The sequence below is a fragment of the Argiope bruennichi genome, chromosome 4, assembly GCF_947563725.1.
Source record: "Argiope bruennichi chromosome 4, qqArgBrue1.1, whole genome shotgun sequence".
In the NCBI taxonomy this organism is placed as follows: domain Eukaryota; kingdom Metazoa; phylum Arthropoda; class Arachnida; order Araneae; family Araneidae; genus Argiope; species Argiope bruennichi.
In genome coordinates this window covers 130,126,297-130,144,248 of record NC_079154.1, presented here as the reverse complement: position 1 = coordinate 130,144,248, position 17,952 = coordinate 130,126,297, and the positions used below count along the sequence as shown (strand labels likewise).

At 29.4% G+C, this 17,952-nt stretch overlaps 1 protein-coding gene across 2 annotated transcripts in view; it reads right to left on the bottom strand.

Annotated features, from left to right (window-relative positions):
- LOC129966672 (sushi, von Willebrand factor type A, EGF and pentraxin domain-containing protein 1-like) overlaps positions 1-8,735 on the bottom strand; it is a 38,617-nt gene extending 29,882 nt beyond the window's left edge. The window contains exons 1-2 of one of the 2 annotated variants that reach the window (XM_056081185.1): positions 8,598-8,735; positions 863-1,060 (exon numbers count right to left, since the gene is read on the bottom strand). In XM_056081185.1, the coding sequence (XP_055937160.1) occupies positions 863-1,060; positions 8,598-8,646 (247 nt within the window). In that variant the 5' untranslated portion in view covers positions 8,647-8,735. The remainder of the gene's footprint in view (positions 1-862; positions 1,061-8,597) is intronic. The other variant, XM_056081186.1, reaches the window with a different exon arrangement.
- Between the last annotated feature and the right edge of the window lie 9,217 nt (positions 8,736-17,952).

Below are 17,952 nucleotides of genomic sequence, written 5' to 3'. Positions count from 1 at the left end.
TTTTTCCAATTTTTCATGAGAGCCTTTGAATATCTTTTCAAGGGAAAAAAAAAAAAAAAGCTTGGTAAAGTTTGTTCAAGTGAAAAAAGTGATAGATTTTGTGTGAAAAAACTTTCCTGCTTTATTTCAATTTAAAATTTAATACAAAAATTTTAATTTTAATAAATATGACTTACAATGTGATAATCATTGAAAATTTAAGAAAGTTAATATAAAATTTCGATATTAATCAGAAAAGAAATAAAATATAAATATATGTTTAGTGAAATGCAAGTATTGGTCAGTAATAGTCAAATAGGTATATATGAATGAAAGGTGGATCATAAATTCCAAATATTGTTTAGTCAGTTATAAATTTTTTATAGTTAACTTATTACCAGGAAAGATTAAAAGAATATCAGAAAGTGCAAAAAAGAAAAGTAATTCATAGGTTAAAATAAAATTAGACATTTAATCCACCTTGCACACGTTTGATGAAAAGAGAATTTTTTTTCCAAGATGATCATTTTAATTTTCAATTTTTTCCAAGATAATAATTTCAATTTTCAATTTTTGAAGGTAATAATTTCAAGATAATAATTTCAATTTTCAATTTTTGAAGGTAATAATTTCAAGATAATAATTTCAATTTTCAATTTTTGAAGGTAATAATTTCAAGATAATAATTTCAATTTTCAATTTTTGAAGGTAATAATTTCAAGATAATAATTTCAATTTTCAATTTTGAAGGTAATAATTTCAAGATAATAATTTCATTTTTCAATTTTTTCAATATTATAATTTTAATAATTCATTTGTTTCAAGATAAAAATACAAAGGACTTTTTTCAAGATAATCGAATAAACTTATTTAGCTTACTGACCTTTAAGCAGAATGCATTGCGGTATAATTGTTGGTAACTGCCCGTTTTTACATTTAATGACTTTGACATTTCCATCCACTTTGAAATTTGGGTATCTGCAGCTCACATGTAGGTAGGCATCTTCTTTAAATTTTAAAATTGTATACTTGGTTGTTTCCGTTGACCAGTTATCTGAACAAGTTTCTCCAGAGCAGATAGCTTAGCACAGAAAAAGGGAAAATATCAGTTTTAAGGTAGATATTGCAACAAAATCATAAAATAAAACATCGATAAACTTTATAAAATACCTACATTTTTGGCATGAGGTATGACAGATGAAAGAGAGGAAAAGAAAGCTTCCTTTCATACCTATCGAGCATGATTTATTACATTTGCACATTAAAAAAATAATTTTTCACTTTTAAAACTCTTTTTAAAAGAAAATATACGTGTATTTGTTGCGCAGGATACGAATCAAGAAATGTGGAAAGGACGTCTGCAAAAATATGGGAGATGATATATTACTTTTATTTTTATAAATAATTTTATCATTAAATTGAAATTATTTGCACATCTGAACCATTTTTTGTTAGAAACACATCAATGTTAATTTTTTTTCAATATTTAACTCACTAGTGTTGAAATATTGATGAAGTTTTGCACATCAGTCACTTCATTAACTATTTCTTTTTGATTCACTGATTTGAAAGAAAAGTAGGTTTCTTGGTGGCAAAAAAGTTTATATAATTGTGTTCTGTAATTAGAAAAGCATTATAAAATCTAAACGTAGAACTACGATTTGAAAAAACAATATAATTTTATATGTATATTTATTTAACGTATTGCACTCCAATTATAGCATTAGCATAACAGATTATTCATTAAGGCTTAAAAAAAATGAGTACTGAGTCATTATATTACTTGGTTATGAATGCGTAAAGAATGAATTGTTTTAATTTAATAAGTAAGATATAATAAGAATAACTTTAATCTATCAAGAGAATCAAAAGATTTCAATCAGATTATAAGAGTCGTTTCAGTTAAGAAATAAGAATCATCTCAAAATGCAGAGTGAGTGAAAATGAATGCCCCAATTTCATAGGTACACGATATGAAATGATGTAAATGTATTCACTAAATGTACATACATGCAGAGGTAATATGGGCAAATTTTGAATGTACCCCTCACAAACGTTGACGTTCACTCCTTTTTGTTATACGATATACATCGTCTTAAATTTAATTCTTGCTAAACTCTTTACAGAATGTCTCTATCGATGCTGGAGATAGAAGTTTTGATAGGGGCTTTCAAATCAGTCATGATCATACGACCTGGAGATTCATACATGCGATCATACGAAAATCGCGTGTATGTGCCTCCATAGGAAAAAAATCGCTTGGGATGAGATTTTTGGATCGTGGTTTCCAGGGTAAGAGGGCATTGTCTGTGGTAGATACGCGACCCATCAACCATTGTGGGAAAGCTTAAGTGAGGTGGTTCTGCATTTAAGTCATAAAATGTAATGGTACACCCACCATCATGCTGAAGAATAAATCTAGGTATATCCTCTTGTAGCTGTGGCAGAAACCATAATTTGAGCATATCTAGGTACACTACTCCAGTAACAGTAATTTCAGAAGAAAAAAAAAAGAGCGGATCGTAGATTTTTTCATGGGATATTGCGTAAAGCACATTAAACTTCGGGGAATCAAGTTGGTATTGTAATGTGGATGATCTTTACTCTAAATTACCATGTTATACTTATTTACTAATCCAGGAATAGGAATATATTATTCAGTGACTTATCACTGAATAATTTTTTCTAAAATTCTTCATTCTCCATGACCGTTAGGTGTGTCTCACTGAAATATAATCGATGTAGCAGATCTTCGTGCTTCAGATATTGCACCAATTGAAAACGATAGGGTCTCATTTTCAAACGCCTTCTATAAACTCTCAACACAGTTTTTTTCCAGTTCTCGTCCAGCTTGATATGTCAATATTTAAAAGCTTCTCACGTACCTATCTTCAATATGCAAAATTGCGTCTTCTCTTATTGAAGGCCAATCTCTTGATTTGTCTTTACAAATGCAGCTTATCTCTTGAATTTTGCGTATAAATGACCACCTAATGATCCACGCTGTTTATCTGCAGTTTGTTCGGAACTGGCGCTGAACATTGACAATAGATTTGCCAACATGAAATTCAAGCATACAAAACGCTACGAAAGCGAATTATAATTGATATGAAATAATATTTTTTGGTCCCTTCTCCTCATGTTTGGCTTCAAAAAGAAAAACAAAAGAGTTAATTATTTGCCACCGATTCTTCCTACTACGATTATCCTTCTAAGCTGATTACGTCATTGCCATCAGGAAGAATCTTGAAAGTGATGTGGTGAAAGCGTATAAGCCAGTTAACAGCTACGCTACCCGAGCAGTTGCTTTTATATCGTGGTCATTTTACTGGGCTGCAAACCCCAAGGTCCCAGGTCCTTTCCTCGCCCATTCCAAACGGCTAAATTGGTGACCTCGGACAATGAACCTTCAACCTTCGTAACAGCTGTTGTGACGCCATCTACCCGCAATCAAAGTCCCCAGACTCACCTGACGCAGCAACCACTCACCCACACACGCTAGCCATAACGCTTAGCGCTACTCAAATGGGTACAGGTGCATTAGAATCAACAGCTAATACATCACCATTCAACAGCCATATCGTTCGACTCACTGGAGGGAAGAGTCTGTGGTGAAAGCTTATAAGCCAGTTAACAACTACGGTACCGAGCAATTGCTTTTGTATCGTGGTCATGTTACTGAGCAGCGAACCACAAGGTCCCAGGTTCTATCCTCGCGCATCACATATCCCTAAAGTGGCATCAGTTTTCAAGCAGAGAGAAAAAAAAAACACTTTGGATATGTATACGCCTTGTCTGCATTTTTTTTTTTTTTCAATTCTTTAACTTAATATAGTGAACGCTTTTCATTAATTAAGATAAGTCTAAAATACAGTGGAAGCAAAATGAAATAAAAACTATTCGACTTAGTTTCTAATTCAGTAATTCAAGTTTTTAATCCAATGTGCCTTATGTTCTGGGGATAAGACTTCATTCCCTAATGAGTACACAAATCCTACTTTTACAGGGATTATCGCAGAAAGGACGAGCAAAAGCCGTCCACTTTTTGCATGTTAAGAAGTGGGGCGAAGAAATATCGAAATTTTTCAGATAGAATTTGTAATAATTTTTTTTTACTTCTTTTAAAATGTTCTAGAGGCGAAAATGCATCTAAGTATTCTTGATTACAAAATTATGCCATTGCAAAAACACTGTTTTAACGTTTTCAATGTTTTATCATAAAAATATCGATTACTTAACTAAAGTTTATATCAAAACAAATGTGTCAAAATATCTATATAGAAAAAAATACATCTATTATAGAAAAAAATTGATTTTCAAAATTTTTAAGTATTTACAATGTTAATTTATAAATAAAATTAATTATTAAAATGTTAATAATAATTAAAATAAAAAAGTATTTCAAATTTTAGAATAATACTGAAAGTAAGTGTTTAAAATTCGCTATTATTTAATCAATTTTCATTTGATTGTTCTGAATGTAGTATTTTATAATCGATTTTTTATTATCTTCAGCATGTGTAGCAGTTTTGAGATTAAGAGCCTTTATAAGTTTCGAAAGAAAACACAGTAATTTAATATTTTTAATACATGATAATCACTACATTGTTCCATTAAATTTAATTTCGCTTAAATACGAGCAATGGCATCTGATACTGAAAAAGACTGATTAAAAAATTCCTTAATAATCAGGCTTTTTCAATAATAATGATAATAATTATTCCTTTCTGAAATAATGAATTAAGAAGAGTATTAAAACTAAAAAGTTGAAAATAGCAATGAAAAAGGTATTTTACAAACCATGCTTTCATTTGACCTCAAAATTGCATCAAAAAAATTTAATTAAAAATCCAAATACGAAAATTAGAAAAGCAGAAGACTTAAAATAAAATAATAATAATAATATGGCAAATATAAAACAGAATGAATACGAAAAAGCAGAAAATTCCTCAATAAACGTTAAAAATTGAAACATAACATGAGTTGGTTAAAATTGCAGTTTATTTGGAATATTTATATAGGTGCATTATGATTTTACGATTGTTGTTTTGGTGTCAAAAATATTTTTAATCAAAAAATTACTTTTTTTATACTTTTAGATTACTAACAAAAAACGAGCTTTTTAAAACATTTTCATCGTTAAACTTTTATTTCATACCATTTCTAATAAAGCTTTTGACTAGCGCTGCCATCTAGTTGTAAAAAAAATATCAAATTTGTTTCTATCTTTTTCGCTCCTATGGCAGCGACTCATTAAAATGCATATGTTATAAATTTCGATATTCAATCTTACATTAGAAACTTGTGCATTTTTTAATATTTTGCATGAAATCCGACCTCTCTTTTTTTCATTTTAGAAACATTTGTTAATGATATATAATTCGATTGTTTATCGGCAGACATGAAATTACTTTCAATTACTATTTTACCTACATTTTCAGCATTTAAATCCTTTAGATACTGAATGCTCCCTTTAGATGCATTTTCCTCCAAACAATAAACAATTAATTGAAGAAATATTTCGTATTATTTCAAAAATATTCATTCATTATTTTCAATAGTAAATAGCAATTCTTTCTGTTTGATCCCTAGAAAAATATAATCGAATAGCATTTATTACATTCTAATTTCGAAACAGTTCTCTCTATTTTCTTTTTATTCATTCGTTTAATAATTATTTTGTGACCGAACTTAAGCAATTGGTTATATTTTTATTATTTTATTTTGTTTATCAAGTTATTTATTTCTTTTAAGGTGACGGGAGATAACATCTAAAATAATAAGAAAAACCTAAGTGTCAACATCAACCACCGCTCTGATTTCATTAACTTTATCATGTGTAAGCTTGTAAATCTAGATTTGTAATCAAGGTTTTATGACCCCCTTCATTTTTGATCAAAATATCAAAAACGCTATTTCATTATGATACATAATGGAGGGAGACCACGATAGAGTTCCCCAGGCCTAACTATAGGTTTGATCTTGCCAAATTTTATTTCATATGAAAGCTTATGATTTCTAGATGCTGCATCAATACTCTTCTACCTCCCTTCTCCATTTTCAAGACATTTTCGAAATGGAGGAGAGGGGGGTACCCCAGTACAAACCATTGGTTCATCATTTCTACTCTCCGACTCATTTCACCGATTTGCAAATATTGTTGCCCAATCAGAATGTTCCATGCTTATTATGCAAATATAATTCATTGTCAAGTCTTTATTATTATTAAAGTTGTGTAGCGCGAGAAGCTTAGAATTGAATAATATTAGTATAATGAGCGAACTTCAGAAAAAAGTTTAATTAAAATTTTTTTCCAAAAATTTAGTTTTATTAATGTGTTGAAAGGGGAATGTTTCTAATTAAATAGTAATTCGTTGTTACACATATAATATAAGCTTGAAATCGGTTTCTCAAAAATTTACTATCAAGTATTGTCACTCACATTGAATTCAAATCTCATTAAATTATTCTGTATACGAATCATTCATTTCTGAAACTATTAATATTAAATATTAAAATCATATGTTATAAGTGAGGGAGAAAAACAATAGAAAAATAGAGAACAAACAATTACTTACGGTTTATTTTTTATAAGTCTTGTTAAATAAAATTTATAAAAAAAGACCGTCTGCAAAATTATATTTATTGCATTAAAAAGAATATTTTTAAATTTACAAGTACAACGTGAGTTTTATATTATATGTAAAGCATATGGTAAAAAATGTGAAGACATTCTATAATGTTGTATTTTATACAGTCTGCTATAGCATCAGCTAAAAAAAAAATTCAATAAGACGATTCGACCTTGAATTGTAGTCGACAATGAGCTTGCTTACAAATGGCTTAACAGTTTTTGATATTCCTCATATAAGGAAATATTATTATTAATAAATATAAGGAAAATATTTATTAATAATAATATTTTTTTATATTTATTAATAATAATATTTTCCTTATTATAAATAATAAGGAAATTAAATATTAACAAATATTATTGAATCGTATTATTTTTATTGCGTTGCATAAAAATTATACGTATTATTTTTATTGCGTTTTACTGCATATAGTCTCGATACAATAATGGGCCGCAGTGGCCTGGTGGCAAGGTCTCGGCTTTGGGAAACGGAGAATTTCTGGTTCGAGATCCGATTCCACCGAAGAACCGTCTTGTAAGCGGGTCTGGTGTGTTTTAAATCCGAAAGGCGTCCCGCTGGTGTGGCGTGGATAAGGGGTGCCAGCTCAGGTATCGTTCTCGTCATCGGACCACGGCTCAAAATTATAAGGTCCGTCTCAAAGTAGACCAAGCATTACTTTAAAACAGGATGTTAATATACAACTAAACTCGATATATTAATGGGTGGATAAACAACATTACTGACAGGTCAAATAGGCATCCAATGTATTTTAAAATACACAAGATATTCTACAATAATGCTCTGATACTGAAAATCGCGGACTCGAAATGTACTTGGCAATAAATTGAGATTTTGCAAAAATTAAATAGAGATTTAATAAAATATATATCAAGTTTTGCAGATAAAACTTTCGAAAAAAACTATCCGAAATTCTTATTCTCGAATAAAGTTATGCTGAGGTGCACAATAAAAGGATATTTCAAGTATTGAGCTCTTCACCGTGTGAAACTACATATGATTTAAGTAATAAATGGATCTTCAATTCAATTTTTAAAAAAAAAGCTTTGAGGTTCGTTCAAAATTGCAAATAAAATTAATGGGGTATTCCTTTAACTGCAAACAGTTGCTTAAATGTATTGTTTATGAAATGGAATTCCTTTTTTATGTTAACGACATAGCCAAGATTAAAATATTCTGATTAAAATTATAATCCTGGCAATAATTTTTTTGATTAATGATATCGCTCATGTGACATAATTTTCTAATTCAAATTTAATTTTTAATCATTAGTTTCCAAATATAATTTTTCGTTATAAGTTTCACTAAATATTTTGTAATTAGAAATTTATGTCACATCGATGTGAAACCAACATTCAGGACTAGAAAATAAAAACAAAGGCATTATATGTTTCCCTCTAAATGCTAAAAAATCTCTCAAAATAACAATACACTTCAAATTGGAAAAAAAAAAAAAAACTTCTTTATTAAAAATGTAGATGAACAAATAGTCCAAAATGTCTGAAAAAAGATATGGGCACTACCTGCAAATGTTATTTTATTCGTAGATATAGTACCTTCAAGCAATCAATTACTATTTTTACAAGAAAGCGTATAGTTCAAGAAAATAAATGCACTAATGAAAACAAAACCATATAAGTTGAGTAATTGAATAACTTCATAGCAAATAAAAGAAACGACATATTTTAAGCATGCTTGCATAAGAATGCATATATATGCGTCACTAGTTTCACGGTTTTATTAAAAAAACTATTATAATTTAAAATATAAGAGTTTCCATTACGATCACGAATTACCATTATCAATTAATTGTATGCAGAAATAAAACTTGAAAAGTAGTTTAAATAGCTAATATAATCATTCAAAAAATGATTTGCACCAAACAATTATGACATGACAGTTTTAAATGCATCGAAATTTTGTAAAGTCTTTTTTCTCAAGAATCGCAAATTTGTCTTCACTCACCGTACAGTAGAGCCTGGAGAAAGATGGAAAAAATGAAAGCGGCTGCCATTTCATGCAATAAGGAGATGTTATTTCTCCGAATTTAAAGATTGCCTGCTGTTTAAAAACACTTCTACCGACCACACTCATTTCTGATCTGTTTATTTCTCCGTCTGTTTCCCGACGTTGAACTCTCATTGATCAGCTAAGATTGTTATCAAAGAGTAGGACCTTCACCTTTTCACCCTGGGGAAATACATTTTTTCTCTTTCTGAAATTTTCGCCCTCCCATCGGAGATCTTGCATATTGATCTGGCTTGATTAAAAAAAAAACAAGAAAGGAAGAACGAATTTTAAAAGTAAACTTTTTTATTTTCAAATTTCCTGTTATTTCAGAGGACAGTTTTCATTTTCATATTCTAATTTTAGCCATTGAAGAAGATTAGTTTATTTTAGTTATATTAAAGTTCCGTTTTAAAGCAACACTAGGACTATTTTGGGATGGACCTCGTCATTTTGAACCAGGTCAGATGACGAGGACGACACCTGTGCAGGCATCCCCCTCTCCAAACCACACCACACCAACGGGAGGACGTTTGACCCTGACGGATTTATCGTGCAACAGACCCCCTTACACGGCTACCCACTGAAGTGAGCAATAGTTTAATGCAATATTTTTTATTTGAAAGCACTTAGTGCTGCGCTTGTTCAAAAGATTATTTGTAGTAGTAGATCCAATACCAAATTATGAGACTGAAAATACTTCTTGCCAAGAGGCAAAAGGTATCTTTAATAAATAAATTAATAAATTTTCATTCGTAAATGAGTAAAAACAGAACAGCAATAATTTAAAAGTTTGGAAAAAACATTTTTTTTTTTTTTATCAATGACAGCTTATCCTTAGTATATCTATATATCTATATCTATACTTCTAATGAATATGAATATGTGTGTGTTGGTGCTCTACGGGTTAGACCATTCCGCTTACAGCTAACAAATTTGCTACAAACATATCTTGGAGGTCGTAAATGCGCAGATAGGATCAATTTTGTTAGATTTTTAATTAGATATTTAATTAATTAAAAATGATCGAAATTTCGGCGTTTTTTCACTATAACGTCCAAAAATATTATCACACACAAAAATTTTTTTCATCAAATTAAAGTTCCAAAAATTTTCTTTTTAATAATGCCCATGCTTTAACCTATAAATTAAGATCTCTTTTTAATGATTTTTTTTAAATGTTAACCATAATTTTCAATAATTTATTTCACAATTTTTTTTAAAAAAATTAACCTGAACTAGCCCGTATAGTGTGCATAAGAAAAAAAATTAGCCTTTATCAACGTGTTGCCATCATATTGACAAAAAGTTAAATATTACTACAAACCGAGAAATGTGTCATTTTTAGCACGTGTGCGTATGAAACGAAATAAATAAGAAATATAACATTTTCTAAAGAAATAAATACAAGAGAAAGTTTCTTTTTATGATCTTTTAAAATATCTACATTATTAATTCCATAAATAAGTTTTATTTAAGACAATCAGGTTTAATATATATCCTTTCAATTCAGCGCCTAATAGCTAATTTAATAATAGCTGCGGCTAATAGCGACTAATTTTAAAGGCTAACTTTTAATAATAGATATACATGTATTAAATTGGTCTAAAAGAACTAAATAATTATATTTTATGTAACTTAAGTCAATAAAGTCTCTAATTTATTACGAATTATTAGCTACAAAATATTCTTGAGTCATTAATATTTTAAAGAAAAAAGAATTGCCCTCCAATCTAATAAATCACTCACTGAAGCTGACTGATTTATGAAAATTTGAATATCACTAATAAATAATAACGGCGATTTCAGATCACTTCATCGATCGTCTCAAAGATGATACTCTAATCATCGTTCAGGATTTCTCAATACTGATTAGCCTAAGATTATGAAAATGTTGATTGTTCTAAACTATTCTATTCAAAACTACATAAATGTATCAGATTAAATAGCAGAAAATAGAAACGTTCATTTATTTATTTAAAAGTTGAAGTGTCGAGAAATTTTGCAGAATATGGTTCCTTAGTACCAAAGGACTGTATAAAATTTAGACTTCGTAATTTTTGGAAGTATATTTATAGACTGAAACAAAATAAAATATTGTTATTCAAGTCATTTAAATTCATTTGAAAGTAAATCTAAAAATTGCATTTTAAAATGAATCTAACGAATTTTATGTTGAATAATTCTTGAGAGATTTCATAAATTATGATAATTATTCTGTAGGGCACATAAGATTTAAATACTGAACGACTCTATTTTCAATACTCATAATTATAAAAATATGCTTGGTTTCAGTAAAAAAATTTTTTATATTAATTACAACTTAATCATTTCCACATTAATATAGTTGAAATTTTACGAGAACTGACAGAAAACTGCATAGATACATAGTGCGTTATGGCTTGAAACTTTTATAATAGTATGCGTAAATTATATGATTATCAAAATTTGAAGCTTAAAAATATTTTGATGAAGGAGCTATTAAAAGGAAAGTTACATAAAATATTTAATTGCAAATTTTAACGAGCATTAAGATTATTGAACCGGCTGGTCGCCAAAGGCGGCTAGTATTTTATAAAATTTCTAAATGTCAGTATAATTTTTTTTAATTAAATCTTAGTTTATTGAATCATCAGAGGCTGTATAAATACGTTGTAATTTTGAAAATTCAAATAATGCCTCTAAGCTCACAACCAATTCTAGTCACTTTTGTGTATCACTTTTAGCACTATAGATTAAAATTTCTTATTGCAAAAGATTAACAGCAGTTATTTCTGAGGAATTTTGATTTTCTTATATATATATGTGTGTGTGTGTGTGTGTGTGGGTGTGTGTAAGCATAAGTTTTGAATCAGAGTAGTGGCCTAAAACATAGAAGAATTTGAATTTTAAAGTTCGTTTTATTTCATCCCGCGAGTCATGAATTATGAACAAGTAGAAGTGACGAGCACATACACAATACATAACGGCACAGAGCGAAAATGAGGAAAATCTACTGAAAATTTTATCCCTGTGATTATATACTGTGAGATTTTAAAAGGGATTTCCAATACGTGTCAATTACTAACAAGAGAATCATAGGGATCTTTTAGAAGAATTTGTTTAAATCAGCAATATTTTATCTCTTCACTCGAAGTGTGGGAAATAGTTTTATTTTATAATTTTAGAACTCGTGTTGAATAAATTAAATAGAAAAAGTGGAATGGAATCGGGAAATAAGAGAATATTTTAGAATGAAGTTAATATAGGCTAAACTAAACTGAAAGTTAGGAAATTAATTACGTTTAAATTAGATTTTAATATATATATATATATATATATATATATATATATATATATATATATATATATATATATATATATATATATATATATATATATATTGTTATGAATCTGTAATGCTGCGGCTTCCCAGCATAGTTGGTTCCACCATCGAAAAGAATGTTTTACAGTCATCGATATTGAACGGAGTCCGGTGTCGCGTCGGAGGGTCCCGGAGCTTGGCGACCATTTGGCGACGAATTTGGCGAATTTGGCGCCAAAACAGATTATACCCGAAACATCGAGAGTTTTCCCGAGCCGTCCAGTAGGAACGGAGATACGCCTCGAACGTTCCTAATTGGTTGAGAGGCGTCTAGCCCCGCCTCCTGAGACCTATAAAAGGAAGCAGCCGCAGCTGCTAGGGCAGAGTAGTCGTGACCCAGTAGGGGTGAATTGAGTCGTGGACCAGTGGAGTCGGAGAGTAGTCGGAAACGACAGTGAAGAACTGGCCTTCCAGAGATAGGTGGAGCAGCGACGGAGTGAAGCTAGTGCTGAACTAAGCTGTGTTCTACTGTCTGCAGTTGAGTCTGTTGTATGCTGCACTTCTCGGCTGAAGATAATCGTCTTCTGTGCTGTATATAGTTGTCGTCTTTGTGCTGTCCTGTGCGTCTTCGTGTAAATAAACGTCGTTGTTTTATTTTCTACTGCCGCCTGGTGATTGAGCGTTCTTCACGCCATATAACTCCCACTATCCAAACGAACACGGAAATTTCGTAACAATATATATATTTATATATTGGGTGCAAAAAAAAAACTGATGCTTGAGCGTGGTGATTGAGCGTTCTCCACGCCATATAACTCCCACTATCCAAACGAACCCGGAAATTTCGTAACAATATATATATTCATATATTAGGTGCAAAAAAAAAAAAAAAAAAAAACTGAGTAAAAAAAATAAATAAAAAAAAACAGAAAAGGAATTTTGTTAAGTGAATTTCACATTAGATTAAAATTTAAAATATTATCAATTCAACTATGTCAATTCTGCTGCTTGAAAGTCAACATATTTTTAATTAATCATTTTTGCTCATATGCAACGAAAACGAGACTGCAAAGAAATGTATTTCAGAGCAGCAACTAAAAATATGTACATTTTCTCACTCTTTTCAGAATTTAACTTTTAATACATTAAAAGTAGGTATATATATATATATATATATATATATATATATATATATATATATATATAATATTTGTGTGTGTGTGTGTCCTTAACAAGTTAAATTTTGCATTAAGGACATTGTGTTATTTACTTATGATATTCGGGCTCATTCCTCTACCAACCTGTAAAGATATATATATATATATATATAATTTGGGAAATCTCTTCATATTTGGCATTCTGTGTCTGAAGTATTTTAAATCTCGAAGAATTGTTGGCGATTTTCAGCTGATTTCATTATTTCAGTCTCTGAAGCTACTGGCTGCCGTGTTGCTGCTTTATCCGTTATGTAAGTATTGCTGAGAATCCGTTTAAGCGTGTGCATGAATTGTGTATCTTTTTCATTTTATATGACGTTGTGAAAAGCCTTCAATTTGATTTGATGTTACTGGCGACATAGTTCCTTTCCCCTCTTCCTTATTTAGCTTTCTTAAAACTGATGAAATTGTAAATTAAGTTTATGTAATGTTACAATTCTAATATTTAAGAAATATTATGAATAATATAATAAAATTAATCTTTATTTACAATGGTTAATTTACTGAAATTTAAATTATGTGTTTAATTTATAAATATACAGTAATATTTAGCATGCTTCTAACAAATTCAAGTCACTTGTTGGATTCGTATGCAACGAGAGGAAAACTTTTTCAAATCATAAATTAAAGAAAAGTAAATGGTTCGATCAGTTAAGCAAATTTTGTTTTCTAGTCTCATTTTTTTTACAAAGAAAGGTATGGTTTTGTTTCGCCATTTTGAACGGACAATCCTGATGTAGTATCATTGAGAATACACAGCAGTAAAAACATATGAAATTTCCATTACATCAAGAGATAAGAGGAAAATCTATTACAAATTTTATAATCTTGAAACAAGAAAAGCCAAATAAAATTGTATAAAAAATTATTATCCAATTAAAAAAATATTCAGTCGCATTGCAGCTTAACTTTTAACTATTATTTCATGCAAATTTTAAAATTATAACAGCAATTAAATTATCTATCTTCAATTGCAATAATTTACATTTCAATATCCACGATGTTATAAGTGTATAATTCGTTATTATTTTTCTGGAAAAATAAAGAGTTTTTATTCTATGTGTCATGGCTAATGCTTCCTACCCCTCGCCTCTCTCTCTTTCTCTCTTTTTTTTAGGAGAACAGAGATCAAGGTTCTATAAAAAGTTAATTTATAAACTTGTTAACTTATCTTGCGTCGACGTTATTACTAAAAATTTATTTATCTAAATAGATATTTAATAAAAAAGTGTTTTCTGTATAACTTGCAACCATATTTCTAGATGAAAGTTTCTCTTTCCCATAAAATTTTTGCATCTAAGTAGCTTTATAATCTTCTAGTGTCAAATTTCCCTACTAGAGGGCGGCACGATCAAAGAAACTTATTCTTGTAATTGAACGATATGAAGAGGTCGTTCAAGGATTTCACGCATCTTAACAAAACATTTGACTTCGCTCTTTGCACCCTCGTTATCTAAGCTTGTGATAGAGAGATAAATGAAGCACACAGGTTATCTTTAAAAGATTAAAACCATCTTTCCTTTGTAGGACCTGATTATCAAATAAATAAAGAAGCAACTGATTTGGAATCTCAAAATTTGATATTAAATCAAATTTGATGATTGGCTCACATGTCAAAAGCTCTCTGTAAAATTTTGTATTAAAGCCTTCAGATTATGTGAGATGTTTTTAAACTTTAAATTAAATTTCAGTTTTAAATAATTTTTAATTTAAATTTCAAATTCATTGGACTTTCCAATTGATGAAAAGAATTAGAATTATCAAATCCTCATTAAAGTGGATCCTCAATTTTGTAATTTTAATTACTTGTAGTAGTTACCACTTAAATATTATTTATATAAAGGTTAAAATAAAATCAATAAATGTTTTTTTAATATAATTTTGGAAGCCGCAAAAGACCCTTAAACTCATGTTGCTTGAGAGGGCCTAATATATTTCTGACTGCATAGAATGTTCAAAACATGAATAATTAATAGGATTTCTTTTGAAAATATTACCATCGCTTGTTTTAAACCGAGAGGAGCGTTATCAATATAGATGCCTTCAATATCAGGAGTTTTTATTTATTATTAAATAGTTCACTTTTAAACACAATTTAAACATAATTAATGTATGTCAATATCATGCCTTTTCCTCTTTTTGCATTTTCATGACAGTCATTCAACAAAACAAAAGCACTGAACTTTAATGTGAACAAATTCGAGAGCTTTCTTTGTGGCACTTTAATGCAACCAATGTTAAGAGCAACTGGCTTGATCTGTTAAACTGTAGCCGTATTATTTAGTTTATATACATGCGTGGTTAAATTAATTCGTCAAGACTTTTCTGCTCTCTATTCTTTAAAAATGTTGTTAAAAATGTCGTATAGATAATTGGCATTTAGTATCATTTTTGTAAGCTATTAAACGTAGTTCACTATAAGAATTTTTATACAAATCCCTGTTAGTATATGTTGGAATTAAAAGACTTTAACAAATATGAAAAAAAAATGAATTATTAATTTTAATAAAAATGTTTTATTAATTATTAAGTTTGTTAAATATAATTTCTGCTATTGTAACTGCTATTTACACAAAAATTGATTTTTAATTGATTTTTCTGTATATCTATAACTTTATCTGTATGAAAATCGTGCAGTATAGAGCTAACTCGTTTCCAACATAATTTCTGTCTTCATTTATAATTGGTGGTTTAGTTTCATGGTATTTAAATTATAATATTTCTCCACTTAAAACTTTACATCAATCAATAATATGCAAGCAATCTCTGGCATCTAAAGCTAAAATTTCGGCATTTCTGTGCAAAACAAAAATGAACGATTCTGTATCTAAAACTCTGGATTGATTTATTCAGTTTCTCAAGCTCAGCATTCTGACGATAGGCTAGTAACAGAATCGAAGGATTCGTTTTTGGAAATTCTTAGGTTTGAAATAAGTTTGATATATTTAATATTAAACAATATGTTATACATGTATTAAATATTTTGTTAAGACCTTGACAATGAGAAAATTATAGTCTCCGTCCTCTAGCATTATGCATAGACAAATGTTGCTTTAAGAAACTAACATATCAGTTCAGATTCTTTAACTTAGAGGTATACGTGTTAATAATTGTTTTGCAGAAACACTTTTCTAAGCATATCCGCTTCACTTTTTTAATTTTATTAACTGTCTAGAGCCAGCGCCCTTCCATAGATTTATGTCTAATTCATATATGAATACACAATCAATGGCTCACGAGAATTGCAGACAGGTCAGTTGAAAACGATTTTATTGACATTTTGTAATTTTTATGAATTATAAAATATTGTCATGCTCAGATTCCCAGCTGGCTCATTGCATTTACTTTATGATTACAGTGTTATAAATGCTGCTTAAAATACCATGGTGCCTTCAGACATGGTTAATAAATACATAAAATAATCCCGAGAGAAAATTAAAAATTAATCTAACATAAACGATTAACAAGTTGATTAAGTTGAAAATGTATTGAAATTTAAAAATATATTAGCGGATTTAATAAGAAAGGGACCATATAATGCATACTTCGTAGAAGAAATTGATAGAGATAGCATTTTCATAATACGCTTTTTGCTGATTACCGATATTTACAGAAAACCCCACAAATAATTTTAAAACTTTAAAAACAGGATTTTTTAAAAAAAAATTCTTAGAGATAGGCATATATTTCCCCAACTATAAAAATGTGTAAATGATGTAGTTGAAAAATATTGTGCGTCAAATAAACTGCTAAAAAGTTTCCGAAACTTAAATTTTGTTTATTTTCATTAGTTATTTAATAAAATAAATCGTGACATCCTCGCATAAAAGTGAGATATTTCCTCTGTTTCATGATTAAAACTGATCCAGCAAGACTTGTTTAAAATAAATAATGTCAAGGGTGCCAGGTAGACAAAATGAAACATAGTCTTAATATCTTAACATAGTCATAGATATCTTAATATGATATCTTTCTTTAAGAATTTACTAGAGAAGGACGTCGAAATGGCCTAAAATAATGAAATTCGAGACTTCATAACATGATCAGATTAGTTGCAAAAGAATGAAGTTCTTTTTTGCTCAGAATATTTTTAAGGATTATTTTACTAAATATACCTAAGAAACCAAAAATTCTACGAAGTTTTAGATTTCATAATTTTTCGTACGGCACATTTATTGACTCAAGCACCATAAAAAACAAATCTTTACGTTCATTTGAAGATTCTCTGAGATTGGGAGTATTATCTTAACTCTACTATACGCTTAGAGATAAGCATGTACTCTAATATTGGAAGTATTATCTTATCTCTACTATATGCTTAGAGATAAGCATGTACTCTAATATTGGGAGTATATGCTTATCTCTACTCTATCCATTAGACGGAGCCAACTGTATATTTGTGTATCATAATGCAATTTCTCTATTATATTGTTGTTTCAATAGAATATATGTATTTTACATGTCCATATCGATGCAGAATGTCTTCATCCAACAGGATGTAAACACTACTTTGTTGGTGATTTACCTTTATGAGTCCTTTTAGTGAACTGTATAAACCGACCTGACATGTCAATCTGATCCATGTCCGTGAGCTACTTTAGATATGTGTGTGGTGATGATGCGTAGATATGTATTGTGATATGTGTAGATATGTACGTGGTGATCATGTGTAAATATGCATTGTGATATGTGTAGATATGTGTAATGATATATATGTGTGGTGATGATGTATAGATATGTATTGTGATATGTGCGTGGTGATGATCAACGATGGTATAAAGAAATCAACACC